Source organism: Alexandromys fortis, unplaced genomic scaffold, assembly GCF_014885135.2.
Source record: "Alexandromys fortis isolate MF-2015 unplaced genomic scaffold, M_Fortis_MF-2015_v1.1 scaffold_27, whole genome shotgun sequence".
NCBI classification, from domain to species: Eukaryota; Metazoa; Chordata; class Mammalia; order Rodentia; family Cricetidae; genus Alexandromys; species Alexandromys fortis.
In genome coordinates, this window is record NW_026067952.1 from 10645810 (window position 1) to 10669625 (window position 23816).

Here is a 23816-nt window from a genome sequence, read left to right on the forward strand (position 1 = left end):
AAGTTGCAGTCCTGAATGGGCTTAAGATCACAGACTTAAGATCCCTCCTTCCTCTGAAGTCATGATGAGGCAGACATGGAAATCAACTTCCAAATCTAGGCCTAGGGAAGGAAAGCCACTCGACTGCCGAGTCACGGAGCCTAGAACCCAACACTTGATTCTGAGTTTTTAAAGTTTAACCTTCCTGCCCTAGCAAAACTGCCTCCACAGCAGGTGTGCCTGACACTTCTCCCAGAAGCAGGAGACCAGAGGCTTACACGACCTTGGGTTTCTTTTCGGGGTGTGACTTGGTGCTGAGTCTGCCACACCCATGAGACCTGAAGGAACTGGAAAGTTCAAAGGAACACTGTGAATCCTATTCCCAGGTCAGGCAATCTGACCTCATTGACAGAATCTTACCAGGGGTTAAGAGATCAAAGGAAGGGAGGTCCAGACACGGTCTGGCATAGCTTTCTGAGCCGGTTCAGGTGTCTGCGCCTGAACTCTCAGAGGGATGTGTTCTGCTGGCCTGCAGAGGTAAGGACCCTTCTCATCTTAGGAAACAAGTTCTGCCAGCTGCTTCCATTTCAGCTCTTAACATCATCAGCCTAGTGATGACGGTCAGAGTTGGCCAAAGAGGCCCCTCCTGGAATATTCCCACTCCAATCCCATCTAGCAAATAGGCTAGATGAGCAACGCTGTGTGGGGGAGGAAGCTGGCGAGAACTGGAAAGATTCTAGAGGCAGAGAAGGGAAACACATGGCAATGTTTAGTTATTAGATGCCAGGCAGCACCAACCCTCATCTACATAATTAAATTTACTCCAATTGGCAACTTTGTTTCAGAAGGGGAAAGTAAGGCTCCCATTAAGGGGATTTGCAGATCACAGTCGTGGTGAGGGAAGAAACAAGGGTTCTTCTGCTAAAAAACAACAGTTAAGGACATGGGCGTGGGCAGGATTTACAAAAAGAAAAGGACAGCCTTGCTGGCACCAGTGTGCAGGTAAAGCCACATCTGGCCCTCATCACAAGATGGGGCAACATCTGGTTCTTCAGTGCCCTCCTTAGAGTACCTCCTGCTACCTGACGGCACCGCCTCTGCTCCAGCTGCAGGAGCAGGACAAGGGGACAGTGCTGCTTCATGCCAGACAAGAAGGAACTCCAGAGGGTGACTCCCCTGACTCTTGGCTGTTCAGGCCCTACCTGGAACTCTGGATTACATTTGGGGTCAGAGGATGTCCAGGAAGGGGGTTCTCTTGAATTCACATCCTGGGAGAAGCTGTTGGAAGGGGTGCAGAAGGAAAGTGCCCAATCTGAAGGGTGTCCCTCAGGGAGGCAGCAGAGCGGGTCCATGGCCACCAGGAGGCAAGAGGACGCTCACAGGCAACTGATCCAAAGGGCAGACTTTGGTCAACCTGAATAAAATTTCATGCCTAGCACTTGGGAGACCAAAGCAGGAGGACCACAAATTTGAGTCCAGTCAGGATAACATGGAAAGGCCTCATGGAAAGACGAATAAGATGGAGGAGGGGAAGGGAACAGGAAGGTAGGAACGAACGACTGAATGACTGGCTGCTCCTGCAGATGAATACACAAAACAGGCTGCTCTTAAGGGCAGCACATCTTGGCTCACTCCTCCAGACACTAGGACATCACCATGTCCCTAATTCTGGGATGCTCTGGGCTCCTGTCTCATTGCCCTCGAGAGAGACGCTGACAGGTTTGCTTTCCATTTTCCATGGGGGAAGACTTCGGGAAGAGCTTTGGTTTGCATTTTCCTTGTGTGGCACTTGTTCATGCCCCTCTGACAGCCACAACACTCACAGCAGCTACACAAGTATTTTCTGCAGAAGGAGAAGGGTCCATGCCATCACGAGCCACACCAACAGACAGGGCAGAGGCTACATGAAGGATGTTTCTCAAGTCAGTTGGTTCCCAACCCAACAGACTATAATCCCAGTGTGCGGGTGGGATGGGATATGGGGAGTCCATCCCCAGTATCCACACAAGGCCACAGAAAACCCCAAGAACCCTTGACCTGCTGCTCCTCTGGACCCAGAAACAAAAAACTCCTCACTTAGAAGGATGTTTGGGGGAGGAAGGTATCTATTTATGCCTGACTGGAGACTCAGACCAATGTCTCAGATGGGGTTAGATAGTTGGGAACAGGGGAAGGATTAATACCACGCCCTAACAAACCACCCATAGACTACAGCAGGCTTCTAAACAGAACCAAGACCTCAGGGCAGGACACACTCAAGCCTAGGGTTAGAGCCTGCCTCCAGAGAGGCTCATATCTTTGTCCCTTTTGAGATAGAGGCGACCAGTTATGTTTTCTGGTTATAGCTATGATCCTGCCCTTCCTGGTAAGCAACAGGTAACGGAGGGGCTGGCCCTCCATGGATCCCTGGGATGAGGACACGACATTTATAACACGGGACAACATGGCCAACCCTGATCTCCTCTCCATGGCAGAGTCTGGCCTATTCCCCTCACCCTAGGGAAAGGGTTTCCTTAGATCCCGGAGGACCGACAGGGATGGGATGGAGGCCTGGGAGGAAGGGGTGTGGGGAAGTGAAGACAGTAACCTCAGGAGATGCTGCGAGGCTTTTCTGAGTGAACACTTCCAAGCCTGCTGCTGTTCCAGGTACCAAGTCCTGCTGAGAAGAGTCCTGGGTCCTCTGGGCCTGCAGGGGAGGCCCAGGGCCGGAGTAGAGGGAGAAAGGAAAAGAGAGAGCAGGAGAGAAGAGACACACAGAGTCTGTAAATAGTCCAGCTTTGGAGGCCCCACATTGTCTTGTTAGTTCACAGATTCAGTCAGGAAGGAGCCACTCTGAGGGAGGAGACAGGGAGGGGCAGTTGTGATTGGCTGTGAGGCAGTCCGGTGGCCTTTGGCCAGTCTCTCGTCCCACTAACACTCAAGCGTATGGAATCCTACCATTTAGACTCTGACTTCAAGTCAGCCCGAGGTGTCATGGGCTCAGACTATGGTTTGACCCTGTAACTGGGGTCACAGTCATCTCTTTTGAGGAGCTGAGGAGATGCCACAATTAGCAAAGTTCTTATGCAGGCATGAGGATTTGGGATCAGATCCCCAGCACCTGTGAAAACAGCCAGGTGTTGCAGCACACGTATGTAATCCCAACTCAGGGGAGGTGGAGACAGGCAGTGAACTCCAGGCTCAGTGAGAGGCTTTGTCTCAAAAAATACAGTGGAGAGGCTGGCACGGGGTGGGTGAAAGTGCCCGTTGCCAAGCCTGAAAACCCAAGTTCAATCCCCAGGACCCGCATGGAGGAAGGAGAGACTCTCAGAAGTTGTCCTCTGACCTCCATACACACAACACACAGACGCATACACAAACACACACACATATTGCATACATACACATTGCACACACAGATACACACACACATAAATAAAAATATAATAAAATAATAAAGAATGGCTGAGGAAGATACCCAGCGCCAATCTCTGGCCCCCACATGAATGCACACACACATACATGTGTACTGCACGTGTGCACACACCCACAAGAACACATACACACCTACACCACCCACACATAACTGTCATTCAAACTAAAACCTAGGCTTGCCCAATGGGAATTGCTCAAGTTCCTGCTGCCTTCCCCTTGGCGTGGGTGGGGCACACACGCTCTGAGACGGCTCCGGGAGTTCTGGGCAGTGTGTCCCCACAGGGATTCCAGTCACCTTCAGCAGTGGTCCCATAACCGTCAACACTTCCTAGGGGACAACGAGCTTCCATCTTTGCTGTTTCAGTTAGGTTTGCCAATGACCCTACCCTCCCCCCCAATGGAATGACATTCTGGTCCCCCTTTCAGATGGCCAGTGCAAGGAGGTTCACAGAGGTGACATCACTCACCCAAGGACAGAGTCAAGTCCTTGTCTATGGCTCCTCCCAATTTTGCCAATCTTCAAGAACCCATAAATGCCAAGGGGCATAAAGGAAAGTTCTAAATGGTTCATAACTCCAATGTAGTTGGCAGGAGTGGCTACTGCAGTTTTCAGGGCTAAGGAGGTGGTGGCTGGAACAGCTTCCATCTAATAAGGTCTCTAGCCAGCAGTTCCAGCTGTCACCAGCAGGTGGGGCACAACCCCAATTCCAGGCCCTAGCTCACCAGCATTCATCAGCCGCCCCTTTCTCTGGTGACTTCTCACCCTTCGGGAGGTTTCTACATCACAGTTCAATTGGACCCAGGCCAAGACCTGGTCATCTCAGGACTGTGAGAGGTCACTCTGGCCAAGTCTCTCCCTAGGGAATGAGGGGTAGAGAGGAGAGTGCTGTGGACCAGCTCACTACATCACAGCCACAGCCCAGTCTAAGGCTTTGGCTGTGCTGGGACCACAGAAGCCCTCAGAGGCCTGCCCAACCTCCAGCCTGGGGGCTGTGTGCATGCTGGGTAACCACAGCAGCTGATCCATACACGTGTAGACGACAGTGTCATGTCACAGTGTTTAAGTGTGCCCCCTCTGTTCATAGGTGCAGAGATTTGTCTTCTCTTTAGGCTACCAGCCTTCAAGGCCCCCAAAGAATCCCTAACTGCTGGACTTTGGCAGCTATGGAATTCCAGCCATCTCAAGAGGTTATACCTCACAAAAGAAACCCTCTGCTATTTGGTGGACTCAGACTATGGCGAGGACCAGTTCAATCAACACTCTACAGATTCAATCATGGCTGCATCATCAACATCCAAAGCACTAGAGAGAAAGCACATACACTACCGACTATCTCTGGTCTGCATGCGATTTGGTCTTCCCTCAAGCAGGCTGTGAAATACCAGCAAACAATGTTGGGGAACATGACAAGCACAGATATCCCGCTGAGTCACTCATTCTTCGTCTCTCTGGGTCTCAGTAACACGAGGTCTTAGAACAGAGAGGGCTCCTAGCGTCCTTCCAGCTTTGATTTAGAGATCTGCAAGGTTGAGTCCTGGGACTCCATAAGGAACGCCACGTAGCTCCTACCAGACAGCATGGTGGCTGCGTGGTCCATCTCCAGGCATTATCTCGGCTGACCCTAATAACATCACTATAAACATCTCCACCTAACAGGGCCTCGGGGAGATGAGGCAACAAGCCCAGAGTCCTACAGTTCCCAGGTAATGGAACCAGGAGACTAAGTTTAGACGGCAATCCATCTGGTGACCAGTGAGCGGCAGCTAAAGAGAGAAGACACCTACACTGGAACTGGGGGGTAAATTCTGCCAAGACTCAGAAATTACTAAAAATAATTGGAACTTGGGAGTACGAATACAGGATTTTCCCAAATCATATCTTTTTTAGCTGAGAAAATACCCTCAGAATGTTTCCACCCTGGAGGGCAGGACACATGGGGCTCTTTTGGGGAAAGCCTCAGGAGTAGTCTGGTTTGTGTAGAGAATTGACCGCTTTGATGAAGTGAGAATCCTTCCAGCAAGGACCACAATCTCCTGTACAGTCAGATGCTCCAAAGGAGCAGGCTCCTGGGTAATGCTTCCCGGAATCTTAAAGTTGAGTAGGAAGACTTGCCTAGGACACTTGTTTAAAAGGCTGGGCCCAGGGCTCTCCTGCTTCAGCCGCTTCAGGGGGTCCCCCATGGTGTCTCAGAACCTGTCTTTCTAACAAGCACACTTTCCCTATTTTTCTTTGTCTAAAGGGGAATACACCAAGCTACCAGGAGTTTTTAAAGTTTTTTAAGATGGTCCCTAGGACCCAGCGGTTAGTGGATTTGACCCTCTCAACCTAACTTGCCTCCCCCATCCCACCAGCCTACGGCAGCAGCAGGCACAGATTTGTTTGCAGGATGAAGGTAAATATAGTCTTAACCCCGGACCCCTACCCTGTGCAGGATACCTACCTCACTGGCCTTCTCAGGGGTGCCCTTCGGGGAGGGGGAGGCAGGCGACGAGGGCAGTCTGCGCTCCCGCTCCCAATCTCGATCTCGGTGGATCAGTTTGCTGTTGGGCTCCTTCAGGGTCCTCTTGAGCTCATTGATGCTGGCCTGGTGCTTCAACAGGACATCCTCTGGCTTGTCCAGGAACTAGGCACGGGGGGGAGGGGGGAGAGGTATAAGATGAACGGCAGAGCAGGCAAAGGCAGCAAGGGAAAAATACACCTCTGCCCTCCACCGTCCCATCCTAACGCTGTCATCCTCATAATAACCCAAGGAGCCAAGGGAGCAAGGATGATGAACTCCAAGAGATGCACTAAGCAGGGGCAGGGGCAGGGGCACATGGGTGACAAAGAGGACAGGCTAATGAAGTCACCCTCTTCTCCCCTGCCTTACCCTAGAACATTCAGCTCCACTCAACCCTCAAGTCTGGATGAGTTCTCATTGTGTTCTGAGCCCAGATGGAGTCAGACACACAGATGACTTTTTCCTGTTTACGATCCAGGCACAGCAGGCAGCATGTACCAAGGTGAGAAGTCCCTGGTGTGTTCACTGAGCTGCACAGGCTGTCTGGCTGGATTCCCAGAACCCTCTGAATCCTGGCTCCTACCGCTCCTCAAGACTTGGACCACTGTACTTAATAGTATGTTCTGTCTAGGCTTCTCTCGGGCCCCATCCAACTGCTCAGGCCACGTGGAAGCCTGGGTTAGAGAGATGACTAAGTTGGGTTGTCCAGAAAAATGGGACCTATTCCCTTACTCGGGGCCAGGGAAAGACTAGGCAGCCTTCTCTGCCATAGGCCACTGCTTTCTCCATCACAGAACCCTCCAGATGCCATCTGCCCTGACTCTCTAAAAGTAGACAGTCATATGCTGTCAGGGAGTCCAGGATGCTGGGATGGAAGTGAAGTTGTGGGGTAAGAAATTAGAGATGAGAGACAGGATGAGCTTCGAGGCCTGGCACAAGAACGGGTCAGGTAGAGCTGATCCCGGGTGTGTCCCTGGTTAATCTATGACACCTGAGTCCATGCCAGTGTTACAGACAGAGCGGTCTGCTTGGACCCAGTGAGGATGAGCCACAGAGACCCAGTGCTGGTCTTCTGCCTGTTTCTGGGAGAGAAAGAGTGGGCTGGCAGCCTGAAGACTTGCTGCAAGGCTTGAGGACCATCTGGAAGATAAGCTTGCCCTAGACAGGGCTAGACTCTTCCCCTAGGCTCGTCTCTGGCATCTAAGAATCACTGTAGTTGCTCCCACGACTTCTCAGGAAGAAAGCCAATCCCATGGAGGCTTCTGAGTCTCCCCAGACATCTGATCAGGCCTCACACCTCCCTCCCAGGCTAAGCTGACCATAGCCTGTGTCTATCAGATAGGTCAAGTGGGTTTGCACAGCGGGTAAGACCAAGCGTCAATGGTGAGTAGGTCCTAACCTAGGATGATCCCAAATGGGCCTGCTGGCCCTGAGGTGAACTATGCTCCCAGAAGCTGGAAAGTGGTTGGGTCCTGGGATCCCTAGGGGTTAAAGGCCTTGAAGAAACCAAGGGGTGAGTGTCAAGGCCGGGCACCAGAACGAGGCAGGTATAGCTGGAGTCACAGGTAGTGTGCATGCCCTGTGGTGCAGATGGGATCAGGGCCCAAAGAGCCTTTCTAAGACCCAAAGTCAGCATGAGAGCTGGGCTGAAGCCCAGATCTCAGGACGCCATGGCTGACTCTGACTGTGGCCTGCTCTCAGCGGCCCAAGATCAAACAGCATCTCCAGAGAGACCTGGACACTGTGAGGGGGATGAAGTAGGGGCAGGAGGCAGAAGCTGATATAATCACTGACTAGGAAGATGAGAGAAGAGAAGGAGAGGAGGTGTCCAGGGACAGGAGGGCAGGGGGATTGGAGTCTGAGCAGATGCAGATGTGACCTGAGGGCTCCTCCTTCCCAAACCAGGCTCCACCCTCACTCACATCTGGTGTCAAGAGATGGAAGAACACAGATGAGATGGAGGTGTGGTCAAACAGGGCTACTGGGGAAGGGGAGGGTGGGAGTGAGATGAGGAGCTACATGGAAGCACACATGTGGGCTGGGGGCATGAGGGGGAGGTAACCGTAGGTCACCAGGTCCAGCGAAGAGTGACACTGGGTGGAGGGGCAGGGCACATGGATGAGACTAGACTCTGACCTGGGAGCTGAAGGCATGAGCTTAATGGGGAGTGCTGTGACCAGAGAGGAAGGAAATGGAGGAGAGGGTGTGGACGTTGGTCAGAATGAAGCTGAAGCTGAGGTGGTGCCAGGGCCATGAGCTGGGGACAGAGGGACATGGTGGTAAATGAACTAGGGATCTACATGGCTGTCAAGGGAGGGATGGGTCCATGCAGTACCTCCTGCTTGTGTCTTGGCGTGGTTTCCTGCTCCGGCTGGTAGGATAAGGCAAGAGGGAAAGGAACCAGCAAGGTCAGTGGAATAAACAGATTAGCCTGGTCCAGCAAGGTAGACCTGTGCGCTCACACCCAATCCCACCATGCAGTGCAGGCCAGGAAAGCGGCTAAGGTAACAAGGTAGTCAGTGTGGGGTAGGAAGCAGGTAGATATCCCAGAAAGGCAAAGGAGAGGCCAGGGGACTAGAGTCCAAGTGGGTAGAGCCATATTCACAGGCTGGTGTGTGTCCGGGGTTTCCTGCTGCTTCTAACAGTGAGGATGTGATTAGGGGGCCTGAGTTCACACTGCAGGCCTGCATGGCAGACAAGGACTGCTCAGCAATGCCAAAGAAGCCACGCCTGGCCCGTGTGTGGCCAAGCCTGTGCACGGGAACATGCTATCATCGTGTCTGTGAATGAGTCTAAGGCTGGGGTGTGGAGGTGTGAACGTGAATGGCTACCCGTGAGGCGGGGCTGTGTGTGCCTGTAGGAGCGTGTACATACACATCCTGGAGATGAAGGTGTCCACAGAGTGGGGGGGGGGACTGCAAGAAAGGACACACTTCACACCGAGGCCTTTGGTGACCTGGCCATGCACAGCGAAGAGAAGAGACATGGAGCCAGACCACAATTAAAGGGAATACAAGGAGCGTGTAAGATGGGGGAGGGGGTATGTTTCCCAGGGAAGCTGCACCACTTCCAACCCCAACCCTACTCTGAAAGTCCAGGTATGGAGTATGGCCCAAGGCCAAGCTCCTGTCCACGGTGTGCCCCGCAGGAAGGGTGCTTGGATACAATTAGGACACTGAGGATCAAGGCTAAGTCTAGGCCTCAGCCCACTATCCAGGTCCCTGGGAGCAGGATACATGGCAACCCAGTGGGCTCCTACCTTCAGCTCCTTGATCTTGGTGGGGGTCCTGACCTCTCCTTCTTCGGCCTCTGACCGCCGTCCCCCTGACTCAGCATCATCTTCCCGCTTGTCACCGTCAGGCCCCACGTCATGATTCTCACTGACTGAGGCGGGGCGGGAGAACTCCGCTAAAGTGGGCAGATGTGGCCGAGTGACTGTGTGAGGCAGTCTCCCCATGCCAGCCACTGCCCAGTCTTCTCCACTGCAACCCTGCTCACCCTGGCCCACGGTTGGAGAGTCACAAAACTGCGTCCCACCCAGCTGTGAGCTCCTTCCTACAGCACCAGAGTCTCAACTCCAACCCTTCCTGGCTGGGTGACAGTGGAAAAGTCACATGATCCCTCTGGGCCTCAGTTTCCTCATCATTAAATGGTATCTACACCAGAAAGATGAGGTAAGGCCCCAGTACTTTGGAGAGTGTCTTGCCCAGAGGGAGCCTTCCATCCACACTGGCCCAGCAAACGTTGCTGTTTGTGTTGTGGTCCTTAGGCAACTCCCGGTATTTCATTATCTAGCAATGATTAGGGATCCCGAGACCAGCTTTTACAAGCGGCTGCAGAAGCTTACAAATGGTTTGCTTTCTCTGTGAATTAATAAGAATTCAAAGGGATTCCTGTAATGTTCATCTCTCTTGCTGCAATTCTTAAATATTTTTCTGAGGAGAAGAAGTGTGGGTTTAGAGACTGCACCAGGCCAACCCAAAACGTTGCGGACTGAGCCTTAGTAATAAAAAAGGCTGCAAAAACTCATCACGACGACAACCAGAACATACATATAACCCTTCGCGTTGCAGCCATTAAAAAGCGATGCCAAGTTGACTTTCCTTTTAGGGCTATTTCCTCTGCAAAGTGCCCATTGCTGCGTACTGCCTGGCTTGGCCTACATTGTTCTGTGTTGTGGGCTAGCCTGGGAATTACATTTGACAGAGTATAACTCAGGCTTCAAGAAGAGAAGGCTCCATGGGTGTCCTTTCAGGATGTCAATACATGAAACCTGGCCTTTAGGGTTAGAGTCCAGGCTTCTGCTCTCCCAACAAGTCCCCAGCTCTGGCTAACCTTTGTCACCATCTCTCCTCCAGTCTAGGTTTCATTTAGGTGTGAGAATGGCACCTATAGGGAAGGGCCAGGGCCAGACCAGATCCTCTTTCCTTCGTGTAAACCACACGATGTTACTCTGCTGGCAGAATGTCAACCTGTGCACTGCTGAGCGACTTGGGCAAAAGCCCAGAAAATCAGATGGCAGAACCTGGGACCCCACAAGGTCACAACCCAGACAAGTACTGGAGTATACGTCACTTCCCGGTGAGACAGAGCTGACCCGGCACTGCCCAGGAGCACCGGGGCTTCTAGGACCGCCATGTCTGGTGCAAATGGCTTGGGGAGTACCTGCTGCAGCTGCCACATTTGTTCTGCAGACCCTGCCTTGTTCTCCCACCCTGCTTCCCCTGAGAACCACCCTTATCCCAGCTCCAGTCTGGGCCATACCTCCATCAAGGCTGCGGGACATGGTGTATCGCTTGCTGGAGGAACGTTCAAAGAAGGGTGCAGGCCGGTCGATGAGGGCACTGGCTTGGCGGGTCTGTGCCTGGGTCCTCCCACTGTACCGGAACTTGGAGCCCATCACCAGAAAGCCCTTGGGTGGGGGCTCTGGGGACACCAGCCTAGAACAGAGTGGTGGGGATGACAGATAGGGATCAGGCCGGCATTACCAGGCCCAGAGTCAGACCCCAGCAGGCTTCTCACTCCAGTGTCCCACCACCTACAATACTTCACAGTCGAGGAAGGGGAGACTTGGGGGAAGGTGGGCCTGCTGCACTAATTGCTCTTCTGCTCCCCTGTTCCCTCACAGCCTCTCTCATCCCTCTCAGAGCACCCAGGGGAGACTCACCGGAAGAACGTGTGGTGCTCAATGCAGACCTTCCAGAGCCGCTTGGCTGAGCGGTGGTTGGGGAGCTTGAAGCCGATGGTGCTCTCAAACTGCTCATACTGGGAAGCCAAGAAGGGGGGCTAGAGGTGAGGCCTGGGCCATACTCACCACCAGCCCAGCTCACCTACTCACCCTCTCCTCACACAGCTATAACTTTAGCCTGTTCATGCATGTAAACCGGGTGGACTGAGCCCTTTCCTATGACAGGTCCAGTGCTAAGCACTGGAGACACAGGAGGGATCAACACACAGATTCTAGGGAATAGGAGGTCTCAAAATAATTCAGTAGGACAGAGGAGATGGCTCCGTGGTGAAATGTCTGCCTCACAAACATGAAGATTTGAGTTCAAATACCCAGAGCTTACATGAGAGGCCAGATGGTGTGGCAGGTCACCTGTAATTGCAGCCCCAGAAAAATGGAGGACCCCAGAGCAATCTGGCTAGCTAGACTAGACATACTGGTCAGCTCCAGGTTTGCCTGAGAGGCCCTGCCTGCCTCACTGAATAAGGTAGGAGAATCGTTGAGGATGAGGGAGAGATTTCCAACATCAAGTTCACACCTATACTCATGTGCAGATCACACACACATACACTCATGTACAACCACATACATATACTCACGTACACACCACACACATTCATGTACATATTACATACACACCCAAACATGCATTCATATACATACCACATTCTACACATACACACTCATGTACATACCACACACATTCATATACACACCATACACACACACTGATACACACACTCATACTACACACCATACATACATGTACAAACACACACACTAATGTATACACCACACATACACGCATATACCACAACACACCATAAAAGCATGTACATACCACACAATATATACACACTCATGTACAACTACATAAACACTAACATACACACCATACAACATATACACACACTCATGGACACACCATATATACATTGATACACACACTCAGGTACACACCACAGACACTCAGCACACCCACTCATCTACACACCACTCATACACTCATATACAACCACACACACTCATGAATAAAGACACACACTCACTGCAACATACACACACACACACATGAGGAAAAAGAACAAAGTAATATAAATAAGACCGTCACAGATACAGGTAAGTGCTAATGGGGATGAACGACCGGCTGGGCAGGCTTGGGTGGAACTGTCAGAGAAAACACTGCCCTCCATAGGCATTAGTTCTGTGCTGAGACTGGAAGGACAGGGTCGTGCTAGAGTTGGGATCCACAATGTCCCCAAAGGCGAAGGTGTTAAACACTTCATCCCCAGCGTGGTGCATTCGGAAGATAATGGAAGCCTTTAAAAGGTAGGGCCTCCTGGGAGTTTTTAGGACACTGGTGTGAACCTTCAAATGCTGCTGTCTTTGTATTCCTTAGTTACTCTATGCCTTGAACACTGCATGGCCACTCAATCCTTCATGCCCTCCTGCCTCAGTGTGCAGCCTCTCCATGAGTCCAAAGCCATGGGGCCAATCAACAAGGACTAAGCCTCCCAAACTGTGAGCCAAAGCAAGCCTTTCCCTGCTATGGCAGATTATATCAGGTGTTTTGTTCCAGTGACAGAGGCTGGTGTGTGCGCAGGAGATGCCAGCAGTTGGTAGGAGAAAGAGGCAGGGAGGTCAGTGTAGAGATACAGGTGACAGACAGTGGCTGCTGTGGCTGGCACAGTGGTGAGGCGGGCCAGGTGGGTCATGGGGGTGCATGCCTCTGTGTACATATCATGTGATATCATGAGCTTGTGCGTGTCTTGGTGTGTAGACACAGTGGACTCCCGCACATGGGCAAATCTGTGTGTGCAGACATGTATTGACTTTGGTGTAGCCTGAATCCATGTGGTTGTCATTTTAATTTTGACCATGAAGTATATGTCTCAGTATACATGTTTACATGCTTACATGCACACATGTTGCTTGAAAGCCTACATCCAGGGCCTGAAAAATGGCTCAGCAGATAACCTGAGTTTGATTCCCAGGACCAATATGGTGGAATGAGAAAACTGACTACAGCAAAATGTCCACAGGACCTGACCTCTAGCTCCACGTGTGCACCACAGCACATATGCACAGTTGTGTGTGTGTGCACATACACACAAACTAATAAAATAAACAATATGTAAAGCCACATGTCCAGGGTGTATAGTCTACGTAGAGAGGCAGGGAGGAGGAAGATCCACCTTCCATTAACCCCGGAGCCTTGTGCATGTTTCCTGGGTAGGAAAAACCCAGGTCAGCTGCTGGGGTCTGCTCTATTAGGTTCAGTCAACCTCCCAGCAGTATGGGGGAGTGGTAGTTTGAATGTAATTGGCGCCCATAATCTCATAGGGAGTGGCACTATTAGGAGGTGTGGCTTTGTTGGAGTGGGTATGGCCCTGTTGGAGGGGCGGGCTTTGAGGTTTCCTATGCCCAGGACAACATCCAGTGCATCAGTCAGCTTCCTGTGGTCTGCATATCCAGATATAGCCTGCACTGTCTGCCTGCATACCCCATGCTTCCCACCTGATAATGCACTGAACCTCTGAAGCTGTAAGTTGCTACAATTAAATGTTTTCCTTGCAAGAGATGCCATGGTCATGGTGTCTCTTCACAGCAATAGAAACCCTAATTAAAGAGTGGTGGTGGCGCACGCCTTTAATCCCAGCAGTCGGCAGGCAGAGGCAGACAGATCTCTGTGAGTTCGAGGCCAGCCTGGTCTACAAGAGCTAGTTCCAGGACAGCCAGCGCTGTTACACAGAGAAATCCTGTCTTGAAAAATAAAAAACGAAAACAAACAAACAAACAAAAAGAAACCCTAACTCAGACAGGGAGGTGAGTGAAGAGAGTGGGTCTGGGGCTGGACTCACCTCCCCAGGCCGGATCTTGATGTAGAAGTTACTCCTCTTGTAGGAGATCTTGAGAATCTTGGGCCAGGCAAAGCGGTTGATTCTCAGGCGGTCCCGGTAGATAAGCAGGCCGTTGGCACAGACGCCTAGCATGATATCAATGCCCTCAGAGTCCTGTGCAAGGAGAGCACAGAGTGGGAACTGGGAGCTAGGCAGGGGCAGCCCTGCCACCACCCTGCTCCACTTGTAACAAACTCGGGGGGGGGGGCAGGTTGGAGTTCCTCGACTGAGACCTCCACAAGCACCTGGACATTCGCCTCCCACTTAGCACCCATCCATCACTCACTTCTTCGGGCACTTGCTCTGTCAATCACTCAGTCACTCAACAAACACTTAGGAACACACACATGGCAGGCCATGTGCTGCACACCACTGTGACAGAAACAAGCTAAGGCCTCTGTCTCTCAGATGCACCCAAGCAAGTGTAGCACAAACCGAATCCAAGGGGGAGATGATAAAGGTCGGAGAGAATAAAAGGTTATTAACTTTGAGAAAGAACCCCAAACGTTCAAAGTTGGAGGCAAAACAGTCCAGACACTAGTTCTGGAGGGGCTCTAGTTCCTAAGGAACCACCTAAGATGAGGCCTTGCTGGGACTCAGTGGTACCTTAGCGTGGTGCAAATCAACCCCATACATGGAAAGCTTCTTGGCGTTCTCCAGGAAGTGGATCTCTGCCTCTCCCGGAGTCATGCCCCTGAGGAAAGAAAGGATGGTTGTGGGATGTGGCAAAGGCCCAGGCTGAGTCCAGCTGGCTGTAAGTATCACCACCAGAACTGGCCATGCCAGAAAGGTAGGCCTCAGGCCCTCCTCTGCACTCAGGACAGAACTGAGAGCCCATCTACTTCAGTCCACCAAGCCCGTCTTCTGTAACTCAGGTCATCTTCTGTCTTGTTTTGTTCAGGCAGCAGACAAGGACTAGCCTGGGAGTTAGGATTTTTGTCTCAGTTCCCACCAATTAAGAAGATGGCAGGCATGGCATCCTCCTCCTATGTCTGGTGGCCACGACTACTTGTCTCCTCCTTAGCGTGACTCCACGGCAGACAGTACAAACCCAGCAATGCTGATGTGCAAGTCTCCGTGAGCATTTGTTTGCCATCTTTGGCCCAGCATCCCTCACACCTAGCAGGCTCAGCCCCCCGTATATGAACTCATCACGTGACCACGATCCTCCCCTCTAGGTCCAGCCCACCGCACACAACCCTGCCCACTCCCTCCCTGCACAGGAATGAGATAATGTCGCTGGAGTCCTTACCACAGGTGCAGCACCGTATCCTTTAGAATGCACTTTCACATCAGGTTCCCATAACAACCTTGAGCTTGAACCACAGCACTTCCAGCTGCAAAGGACCCTGCAGATCATTTTGATCTAGGGGTAGTGTTCTCTGCAGAGCAGGCACTGAGGAATGGCAGTGGACCGTGTTCCCATGGCTGCAATGGCTTAGGGGTGCTATGGGTATTCAATATCCACAGCCCAAGGAAGCATAAGATCCTGTGTGATGAATTCTGCTGTCCCAAGTACCAGCGGCTGAGCAACACTCATCACCCCAGCCCGTGTATTTATAGGTAAAAACGGGGCTTACAGAGGTTCAGCAACTAGCCCACAATCACACATCTGGCCAATTATCGTCTAACTCCAAAACAAAGTATTCAATCAACAACTCAACAAATATGCAATCAACAGCTCAACAAAGTACGCAATCAACCACACAAACGCCCCAATTGATGGATAGCAACACTCAGCCCACATGTGACGTGGCTTTAATATTTGCTGTGTGTCCTCCTTACTAACCCGATGGGACATGTTAACCAGCACCACGCTGAATTGATGACCACTTCACAGCACAGGGAAGTAATATGACCTGTCAACATTCCCTGGTTAGAAAGAGGCACAGTCAGGTTTGGCATTTGCATTTAAACTTTGGATTTTTTTTTTCCAAAACCGCTGTATCAGTATCCTTCCTCATAAGCACACCACCATTATTATAACTGAGTAACAGAAAAACTGATCCCCAGAGGGTCAGGACAGGGAATTTTACCCACACAGGAACTCAAGATGTTGAGATCCAGGTGGTCACTTACGATCACGCATATGGTCCCAGTAATTCCCACCTCATGGATAGGACCTGTTCCCAGGCACTTCATGCTAGGAGCAGGCCAAGTGGCATTTGTAAGACACAGCATTCAGAGCCAGCCCTTCAGCCTGAGGGCACAGCAGCAGCCAGCAGGGTGCCCAGCGCACTTACCTGTATGTCTTGTGCAGCTCCATGATCCGCTCCTCCAGCTCCCGGGTCTGGTTCGGGGCGAAGCGGAGCTCACTGACATAGTTGCCCATGTGTTCCTCTGCATCGTAGTCACCCAGCTCAGCCTGCACGGCATAGGAGCCCAGCAGGGCATGCGTGACAAAGGAGCAGGGCAGCCGGCCTGTGATGATGTCTGCCCTCAGCTGCAGGCACAGGTAATACCTAGAGATGGGGAAAGAGGTGGGCATGGGTCTACCTACACCTCCAGGTGGTCCAGACCCCGACAGCTGAGCTACGGGAACCGAACAGAATCAGCTATGTGGAAAATGGCACCCGCAGACACTGGCATTCACTGCTGGTGAGCGGGTGCGTCCTGTGAGCAGGTTTAAAGACATGCCATGGGACTTGAAGCCTTTTTGTTCTTTTCTGAATTTGAGGAATTTTTTTTTCTACTCTAAGAGAATTTCTGAGATTTATAATTCAGTTCCAAAATCAGTAGGACTACTACTGGTTCGGCCCTTGTGGGGGGAAAATGACTTGTGGTTTTGTTTATTTGTTTTTGTCAACTGGTTTGTTGTGTGTACATGTGCATATGTGTGTGTGTAAGAACATACATACCACTGTGTGCTTATGGAAGTCAGAGAGCAAGTTTTTGGTTTTTGCCATTGTTTTCTTTTTTTGTTTTTGTTTTTTTGTTTTGTATTGTTTTTTTTTCAAGACAGGGTTTCTCTGAAACTCTCTCTGTAGACCAGGCTGGCCTTGAACTCACAGAGATCAGCCTGCCTCTGCCTCCCGAGTGCTGGGATTAAAGGCGTGCACCACCACCGCCCGGCTCAGATAATAATTTTTTAAGAGTTATTTATTTTATTGTATGTGAACAAGTGTTCTGCTGGTATATATGTATGTACATTGTGCATGCCTGCTGCCCATGGGGAACTAAAGAGGACATCAGATCCCTTGACACTGGAGTTATAGAGGGTTGTGAGCCGCCATGTGGGTACTGTGATTGAACCTGGGTTCTCTGCAAGATCAACAAGTGCTCCTAGCCACGGAGCATCTCTCCAGCCCCAAAAGGCAATCTTGATTGTTGATCCCTGCCTACCACCTTGTTTTAGGCAGGGTCTTTTTGTTGTTGTTGTCGTCGTCTGATGCTGTATATACCAAGAGAGCTGGCCCTGGGGCTTCTGAGGCTTCTCTTGCCTCTACTTCCTCTGCATAGGAGTGCTGGAATCACACATTACCACATCTGTCCTTTTACTTGGGTGCTATGGAATATTCTTTTATACTGTGTGAAGATATATCACTCAGAATGGTTTAAAAAACAGCTGAACAGTCAATAATTAGGCAGGATTTTGAGGGCAGAGAGGATGATGGGAAGAAGATGGCAGAGACATGAGGAGTTGCCAGTCAGAGAGGAAGCAGCATGGACAGTACAGAGTAAAGGTAATAAAGCCACAAGACAAAGAGTAGACTGATAAAAATGGTTTAAGTTGTGAGAGCTAGTAACAAGCCTCAGCCAAGCTTTCATAATTAATAATAAGTCTCCATGTCATTATTGGGGAGCCAGTGGTCTGACTACACATGGGTTCTGGGGCTCCAGACTGAGCTCCACACTTACGTGTAAGCACTTTGCTCACTGAACTGCCTCCCTAGCTCAATTACCTGGTGTTGAGATAGGGTCTCACTAAACGGGTCTGGAACTCATCATACATCCTAAGCAGTTCTTGCCTGCCTCAACCTTCCAAATGCTGGGACTATATACATATGCCATTATGCCTGGCTATCGTGTAGTTTTAACTATGAATTCTAATATGTTCTGGGTCTTCTTTCTCACAAGGTACCACTGTGTAACTCATAGTAACCCTCCCACTTCAGCCTCCCAAGTGATGGGATGACAAGTGCACAGGACCACACCTTTTCTGCAGTGCTGGGGATGGAACCCAGGGCTTCCTACACATCAGGCAAGCACTCTGCCAGCTGAGCTGCATCCCCCGCCCTGCAAGTTAATAAGTTCTCAGATGGAAAAAGAAGAAAAGAAACTTTAGACGTGTGTCTGAGTTTCCTCTTGGTGGGTATTCCCAGCTCCCTCTGCAAAGCCACCAGCTAGTCACATGGCATTCTAGACATTTCTCTTCCACAAACACGCAGAAATATATATGGCTTTAATTTATGGGTGTTTTCATATGCAAATAATATCAAATGCTCCATCTGATTCTAGAGCTTTCTTTGTCACAGCCAGTGACATAATTTAAGAAGTGTCTCCGTGTCAGCAATCTACCCCACATGCACTTTAACTTTTGTGCCCGATCCCACAAGATGGCCCTGCTTATCAGTGCTTTTCCCCAACCGTTTTCAGGTTTTTCTACATTGATTCGTTGTTAGCATGTGTGTGTGTGTGTGTGTGTGTGTGTGTGTGTGTGTGTGCACGTGTGTGAGGAGGAAAGGAAGCGTGTGCAGGTTACAGAACGTGCAGAGGTCAGAGGAGTAGATTTCCTTCTATCACTTGGGTCCTGAGGATCAAGCTGAGGTCATCAGACTTGGTGGCAAATACTTTTACCCGTGGAACTATCTTGCCGGCCCCCTCCCCAAACCTTCTTCTGCCTCCAGCCCTAAGTAAATTGTTTAAGAACCAGACTGGTCTGAGTAGCATTTCCAGGCACCAGGCTGTGGCTTTTTGCAGCTTACAGTCACGGTTGGAGGCTTTGACCACTGAAGTCACTTGCCACCACGTCTGCAGCCACTGTTCACTGAAGAGAGGCCCCTGCCTTGGTTCACCGGCAGCCAGGGCTCTCTCCTTGTCCTTTTCTGCACGCTTTGCCAATGTTTTCCTAACTGCCCAAGTCTCTTTCCTAAAAACGACTTCGACTTAGAATTTTTAGTCCTCTGTGGCATTTCAAAGTCAGAACCGAAGCCCAGGCAATGGTCACAGCAGCCTAGGTGTGTGCTGGGGTTCAGGCGCCACTGCCGCTCACACGTCACCGGAGTCCGGCATGGGCCTATGACATTTTGTTCAAGAGTCTAAAAATTTAAAAATCATTGCCAGCGCTCCAGCCAATCTTTCATTTCAATCAATTTGTCATTCTGACTGGTTTATTTTGGGCCTCACTATTTTTGACTAAATCAGCTGCTCTTACGACCCTACCTTCTGGAGCCATCTGTGCTGGACAGGGCTACCCTTCCCCCTGGTGTCTCTGGAAGCCCAAGACCCAGGCTCTGGCACAGAGAAGATACACTCTGGTGGCTGTGTTGGCCTAAAGCTCTGGACTGGGATATGGCTGCTGTCACCTTGGCCCCAAGCAGATCTCAGGGCTTAGAGCAGGGTTAATGAAGCCAAAGCCTGGGACCTGCTCTATTCCAGGAACGTCTGCCATCTCTCCCAAGGCCAGAGGCAGCATCTTGAACTTGGTATATTGCTTAGTCAATGGATATCAGGTATTAAAAATGGACCTGATATCCAAGGCTGGTTGTATAGGCCTATAGCTTCACACTAAAAAGGCTGGGGCAGGAGGGTCAGAAGTTCAAAGCCAGCCCAGGAAAATTAATAAGACTGTCTCAAAATTTCTTGAAAAGTGACGCTTAGAAGATGGCTCAGTGGTTAAGAGCACATACTGCTTTTCCATAGGACCTGTGTTCTGTTCCCAAAGCCCAGCAGAGTGGTTCACAACTGCCCGAAATACTAGCTCCAGGAGATCTGAAACCCACTTCTGGCCTCTACACACAAGGCATACCTTCACACAGACATGTACACATAAGTGAAAATAAATATTAAAATCTTTAAATAAAAAGAGGGATGGAGACACCGCTTATGCAGAAGGCTTGTCTAGTACTCACAAGGCCCTAGGTTCAAGTCCCAGGACCCCCAACAAAAGAAAAAAGAAAGAGAAGTAAGGAACCTAGTGGGAGGGCAAGGGCAGCTTAGCCGTCCCACCCTCTGCAGAAGAACTTCACGCCTGTGTCTTACTTTGGGAGTAAGTCCCATGACGTGATGGGCGCCAGAGCAGGATAGCATGTAATGAGCCCATGTCTTTGACAGGATTAAAGAAAGGGGCTTCTCCTTGCTCTGCTTTCCAGAGGCAGGATGGACTCAGCAAGCTCCCACCCTGAAGGATGCTGTCCCTACCTCAGGCCCCTTGAACCTGGGTGGTCCATGTGCACCCCGGCAGCCCAGGCGGCCTCCACTGGGTTCACGTGCCTCCTTTCACTTCCACACACCTCTCCTGCACAGAGGACACCAAACCACCCCCCCCCCCAGCCTCTCTTCCTTCCTTCTTAACAACACAAACCAGCGCTCCGTGCAGAATATCAGACCCCGTGTGCCAGGTCATCTGGCCCACAGAGGGTCCCCTCTGAGATTAGAAAAAGCTTGTGTTCACTGTCAAGATTTAAAATGTGTGGTTTTTCAAACATAAACATCTAAATATCTAACTTCACTCAACTTTCAGGTCCAATTCCCACAGGCCAGTGACTCCCAGAGTGTGTCAAAAATCATTTTAATTATTAAAAATATATTGGCAGAGAGAAAGAGCATGAGAGAGAGAGAGAGAGAGAGAGAGAGAGAGAGAGAGAGAGAGAGAGAGAGAGAGAGGTGGGTAATGATGCCAGGACATGGGCGTAGAAGTCAGAGGACAACTTGGGGGGACTATTTTCCTTCTATCTTTACATGGGTTCCAGGGGTTGAACTCAAGAGCCAGACTTGTACAGCAAGAGCCTTTACATGATAATCCGTATTGCCAGACCACAACCATTTTAGGTACATCTGCCCTTTGAAATGCACAATGGCCCCCGCGGACCCTCTGACCCCTTCTCCAGGGTTAGAGTCGGCTGCATTTGGGTTCTGCTTTCCTCATAGTCTCTATGGTCTTGAGACAGTCTCTCTGGGAACGGCATTTGCCACTCCCACCATTATCTCTGTCTCCCAGGGCCAGCATGCCCGGCCCCACTCACTGTTCCACAGGACCAGTGCATTGATCCCTCTCTTCGTGGCTCTTACCTTGTGATATCTTCTGTCAGCTGGGCCGGGTCAGGAGGGTAGAACTTGACTGTGAAGGCAAAATTCCAGGGGCTGCCTAAGAGGAAAATGCAGGAAAGGTCAGAGAGGCCCCATCATTCCGGTGTCTGTCTAGGATGTGCCAGCCTGTGAGCACCTTCACAGGTTTCCCTCTCTAGGACAAGCCAATCCCGGAACATCATTCCCATTTGATGGATAAGGAAACTGAGGCCCAGGCTAACAGACTTGTGAGGAGGCCCGCGAGGTGCCTGCCATGAAAGCCTGAGGACCTGAGTTCAAACGCTAAAACTCACAGGGCAAGGAGAGACTACTGAGAGTTGTCCTGTGACCTCTGACCTCCATATGTGTGGCACGCCTCCTCTCCCCCCCCTCTCTCTCTCTCATACACACACACACACAAATAATAAAATACATGTCTTGAGAGAGTTGTGAGCTAACAATGGGAAAGAAGATAAAAGAAAGAAAAGTAACCCTGCACACCACACATATGCACCGAATTGCTTCACTAAACTATGATTTTGAGAACATGGAGGCCCAGGCAACAAAAATGACCAGCTTTCTCCACAGGCATAGGAATTTAATTTCAGAATCACCCTGAGAGTGAGGTTTTTAATGATTGTTTGGTTGGTTTTGTTGTTGTTGTTTTGGTTTGTTTTTGTCTTTGCAGCACTCACAATCAAACCCAGAGCTATGAACATACCAGGCAAGCGCCCTGCCAGTGAGCTACCTTCCCAACCTGAGTTTCCTTTTCATAGACAAACATTTTAAGGATCAATCAACTACTTGGTAACAGAGAACACATTTCTAGTCATCTGACCCCAGAGCCCAGGCTCTTAATCACAAAGACCCGTTAGAAAGCAGCAAGGCACACTAGGAGAAAAGCAGTGCCAACAAACAGTGCTCAAAGCTGGTGCATGCGGGGTGCAGGAGGCAGGACTGTGCAAGTGTCACAAGTATGACATACCCCATTTTGCCCTCTCAGCAATCCCAAAGCTGTATTATCATGACCCCACTTTGCAGGAAGGAAACTGAGGCACGGAACAGTTACTAAACAGAAGAATTAGGACTTGAACTAGAATTCAAATCCAAGAAGTGTCGAGAAGAAAACAGCCACTGTATCTGGTGATGTCTAAGGGTGTGTCACTTTGCCGTCACTCCCAGCTCGAGAAGCAGGGACGGCTGGTCCACTTGCCAAGAAGAATCAGAGACTCAGAGGACCTGTTCAAGGTGTCTTAGGCAACAGGCAATGAGGCTTGAGGGGAGGGATACCTTTCTCAGAAGCCCAGGATATTAAGGGCTCATGAAGCCACCATCAAGGGTGAGGAGATGTGACCAACAACAGCAAGGAGGCAAAACTGCTCTCTTGCAGTCCAAAGGACAGGACTGGCATTTCAGAGACTGGACAAAGGCAAAGCTCTAATAGAGAAGGGGCATGTATGGGGCATGCAGGTGTGTGTGTGTGTTCACCTTGTTCACATACATGTGGAGGCCAGAGGTTGACGTCTTCCTCTAATGCTATCTGCCTTATTATTATTATTACTACTATTATTTTTGTCATTATTATCATAATTATTATTATTGTTTTGGTTTTTTGAGACATGATTTCTTTGTGTAGATCCAGCTGTCCTGGAACTCACTCCGTAGACAAGGCTGGCCTCGAACTCACAGAGATTTTCCTGCCTCTGCCTCCCAAGTGCTAGAATTAAAGGTGTGTACCACCATGGCCCAGCTAATATTATTATTTTTAAAGATTTATTTTTATTTTACACATGTAAGAGTTCTGCCTATGTATTAAGCACACCATATGCATGCCGTGTCTATACAGGCCAGAAGAGGGTATCAGACTCCCCTGGAACTGGAGCTACATATGGTAGGTGCTGGGAATCAACCCCAGGTCCTCTGAGAGAGCAGCAACTGCTTTTAATCACCGAGCCATGTCTTCGGCCCCACTTAGGTTTAATAATTTCATATATACATACCGTGTATCCTGATTACATCCTGACAATTTCATACATACATACCATGTATTCCGATCACATCCTGACAATTTCATACATACACATACTGTGTATCCTGATCACATCCTAACAATTTCATACGTACATACCATGTATCCTGATTACATCCTGACAATTTCATACATACATACCGTGTATCCCGATCATATTCTGACTATTTCATACGTACATATTGTGTATCCTGATCATATCCATGCCCATTCCCCCGACACACCGACATGCCTCCTTCCCACCTGCGTGTCCTCCCTTTTTTCTTCAGTACACCCTGAGTCCAGTTAGTGCTCCCTAACACTGCACAAGTGCTGGGTCATCCACGTTCACCTAACTTTCTGAGACTAGTTTCTCCCTGAACTTGGAGCTTGCCAATGTGGCTAGACAGTGGACAGCAAGCCCCTAAAATTCGCCAGGTTGCACATGCGTGATGCTCTGCTGGCTGACCTCGGCGCTGAGAATCCGCACGCAGGTCCTCAGGCTTAGGCAGCAAGCACCTTCTCTCCTGAGCCAACTTCCCAGTTCTCTAGAGGAGGCT

At 50.3% G+C, this 23816-nt stretch overlaps 1 protein-coding gene across 7 annotated transcripts in view; it reads right to left on the bottom strand.

The window, feature by feature from the left end:
• Window positions 1-23816, bottom strand: part of Epb41l1 (erythrocyte membrane protein band 4.1 like 1) — a 120643-nt gene that overhangs the window by 19596 nt on the left and 77231 nt on the right. For 5 of the 7 annotated variants that reach the window (XM_050151148.1, XM_050151149.1, XM_050151150.1 and 2 more), the window contains 8 exons: window positions 21252-21327; window positions 16265-16483; window positions 14628-14715; window positions 13983-14135; window positions 11062-11159; window positions 10659-10834; window positions 9154-9302; window positions 5835-6017 (listed from right to left, as the gene is read on the bottom strand). In XM_050151148.1, the coding sequence (XP_050007105.1) occupies window positions 5835-6017; window positions 9154-9302; window positions 10659-10834; window positions 11062-11159; window positions 13983-14135; window positions 14628-14715; window positions 16265-16483; window positions 21252-21327 (1142 nt within the window). Of the gene's footprint in view, window positions 1-2566; window positions 2666-5834; window positions 6018-9153; window positions 9303-10658; window positions 10835-11061; window positions 11160-13982; window positions 14136-14627; window positions 14716-16264; window positions 16484-21251; window positions 21328-23816 lie in introns of all 7 variants that reach the window. The other 2 variants (XM_050151153.1, XM_050151151.1) reach the window with 2 other exon arrangements.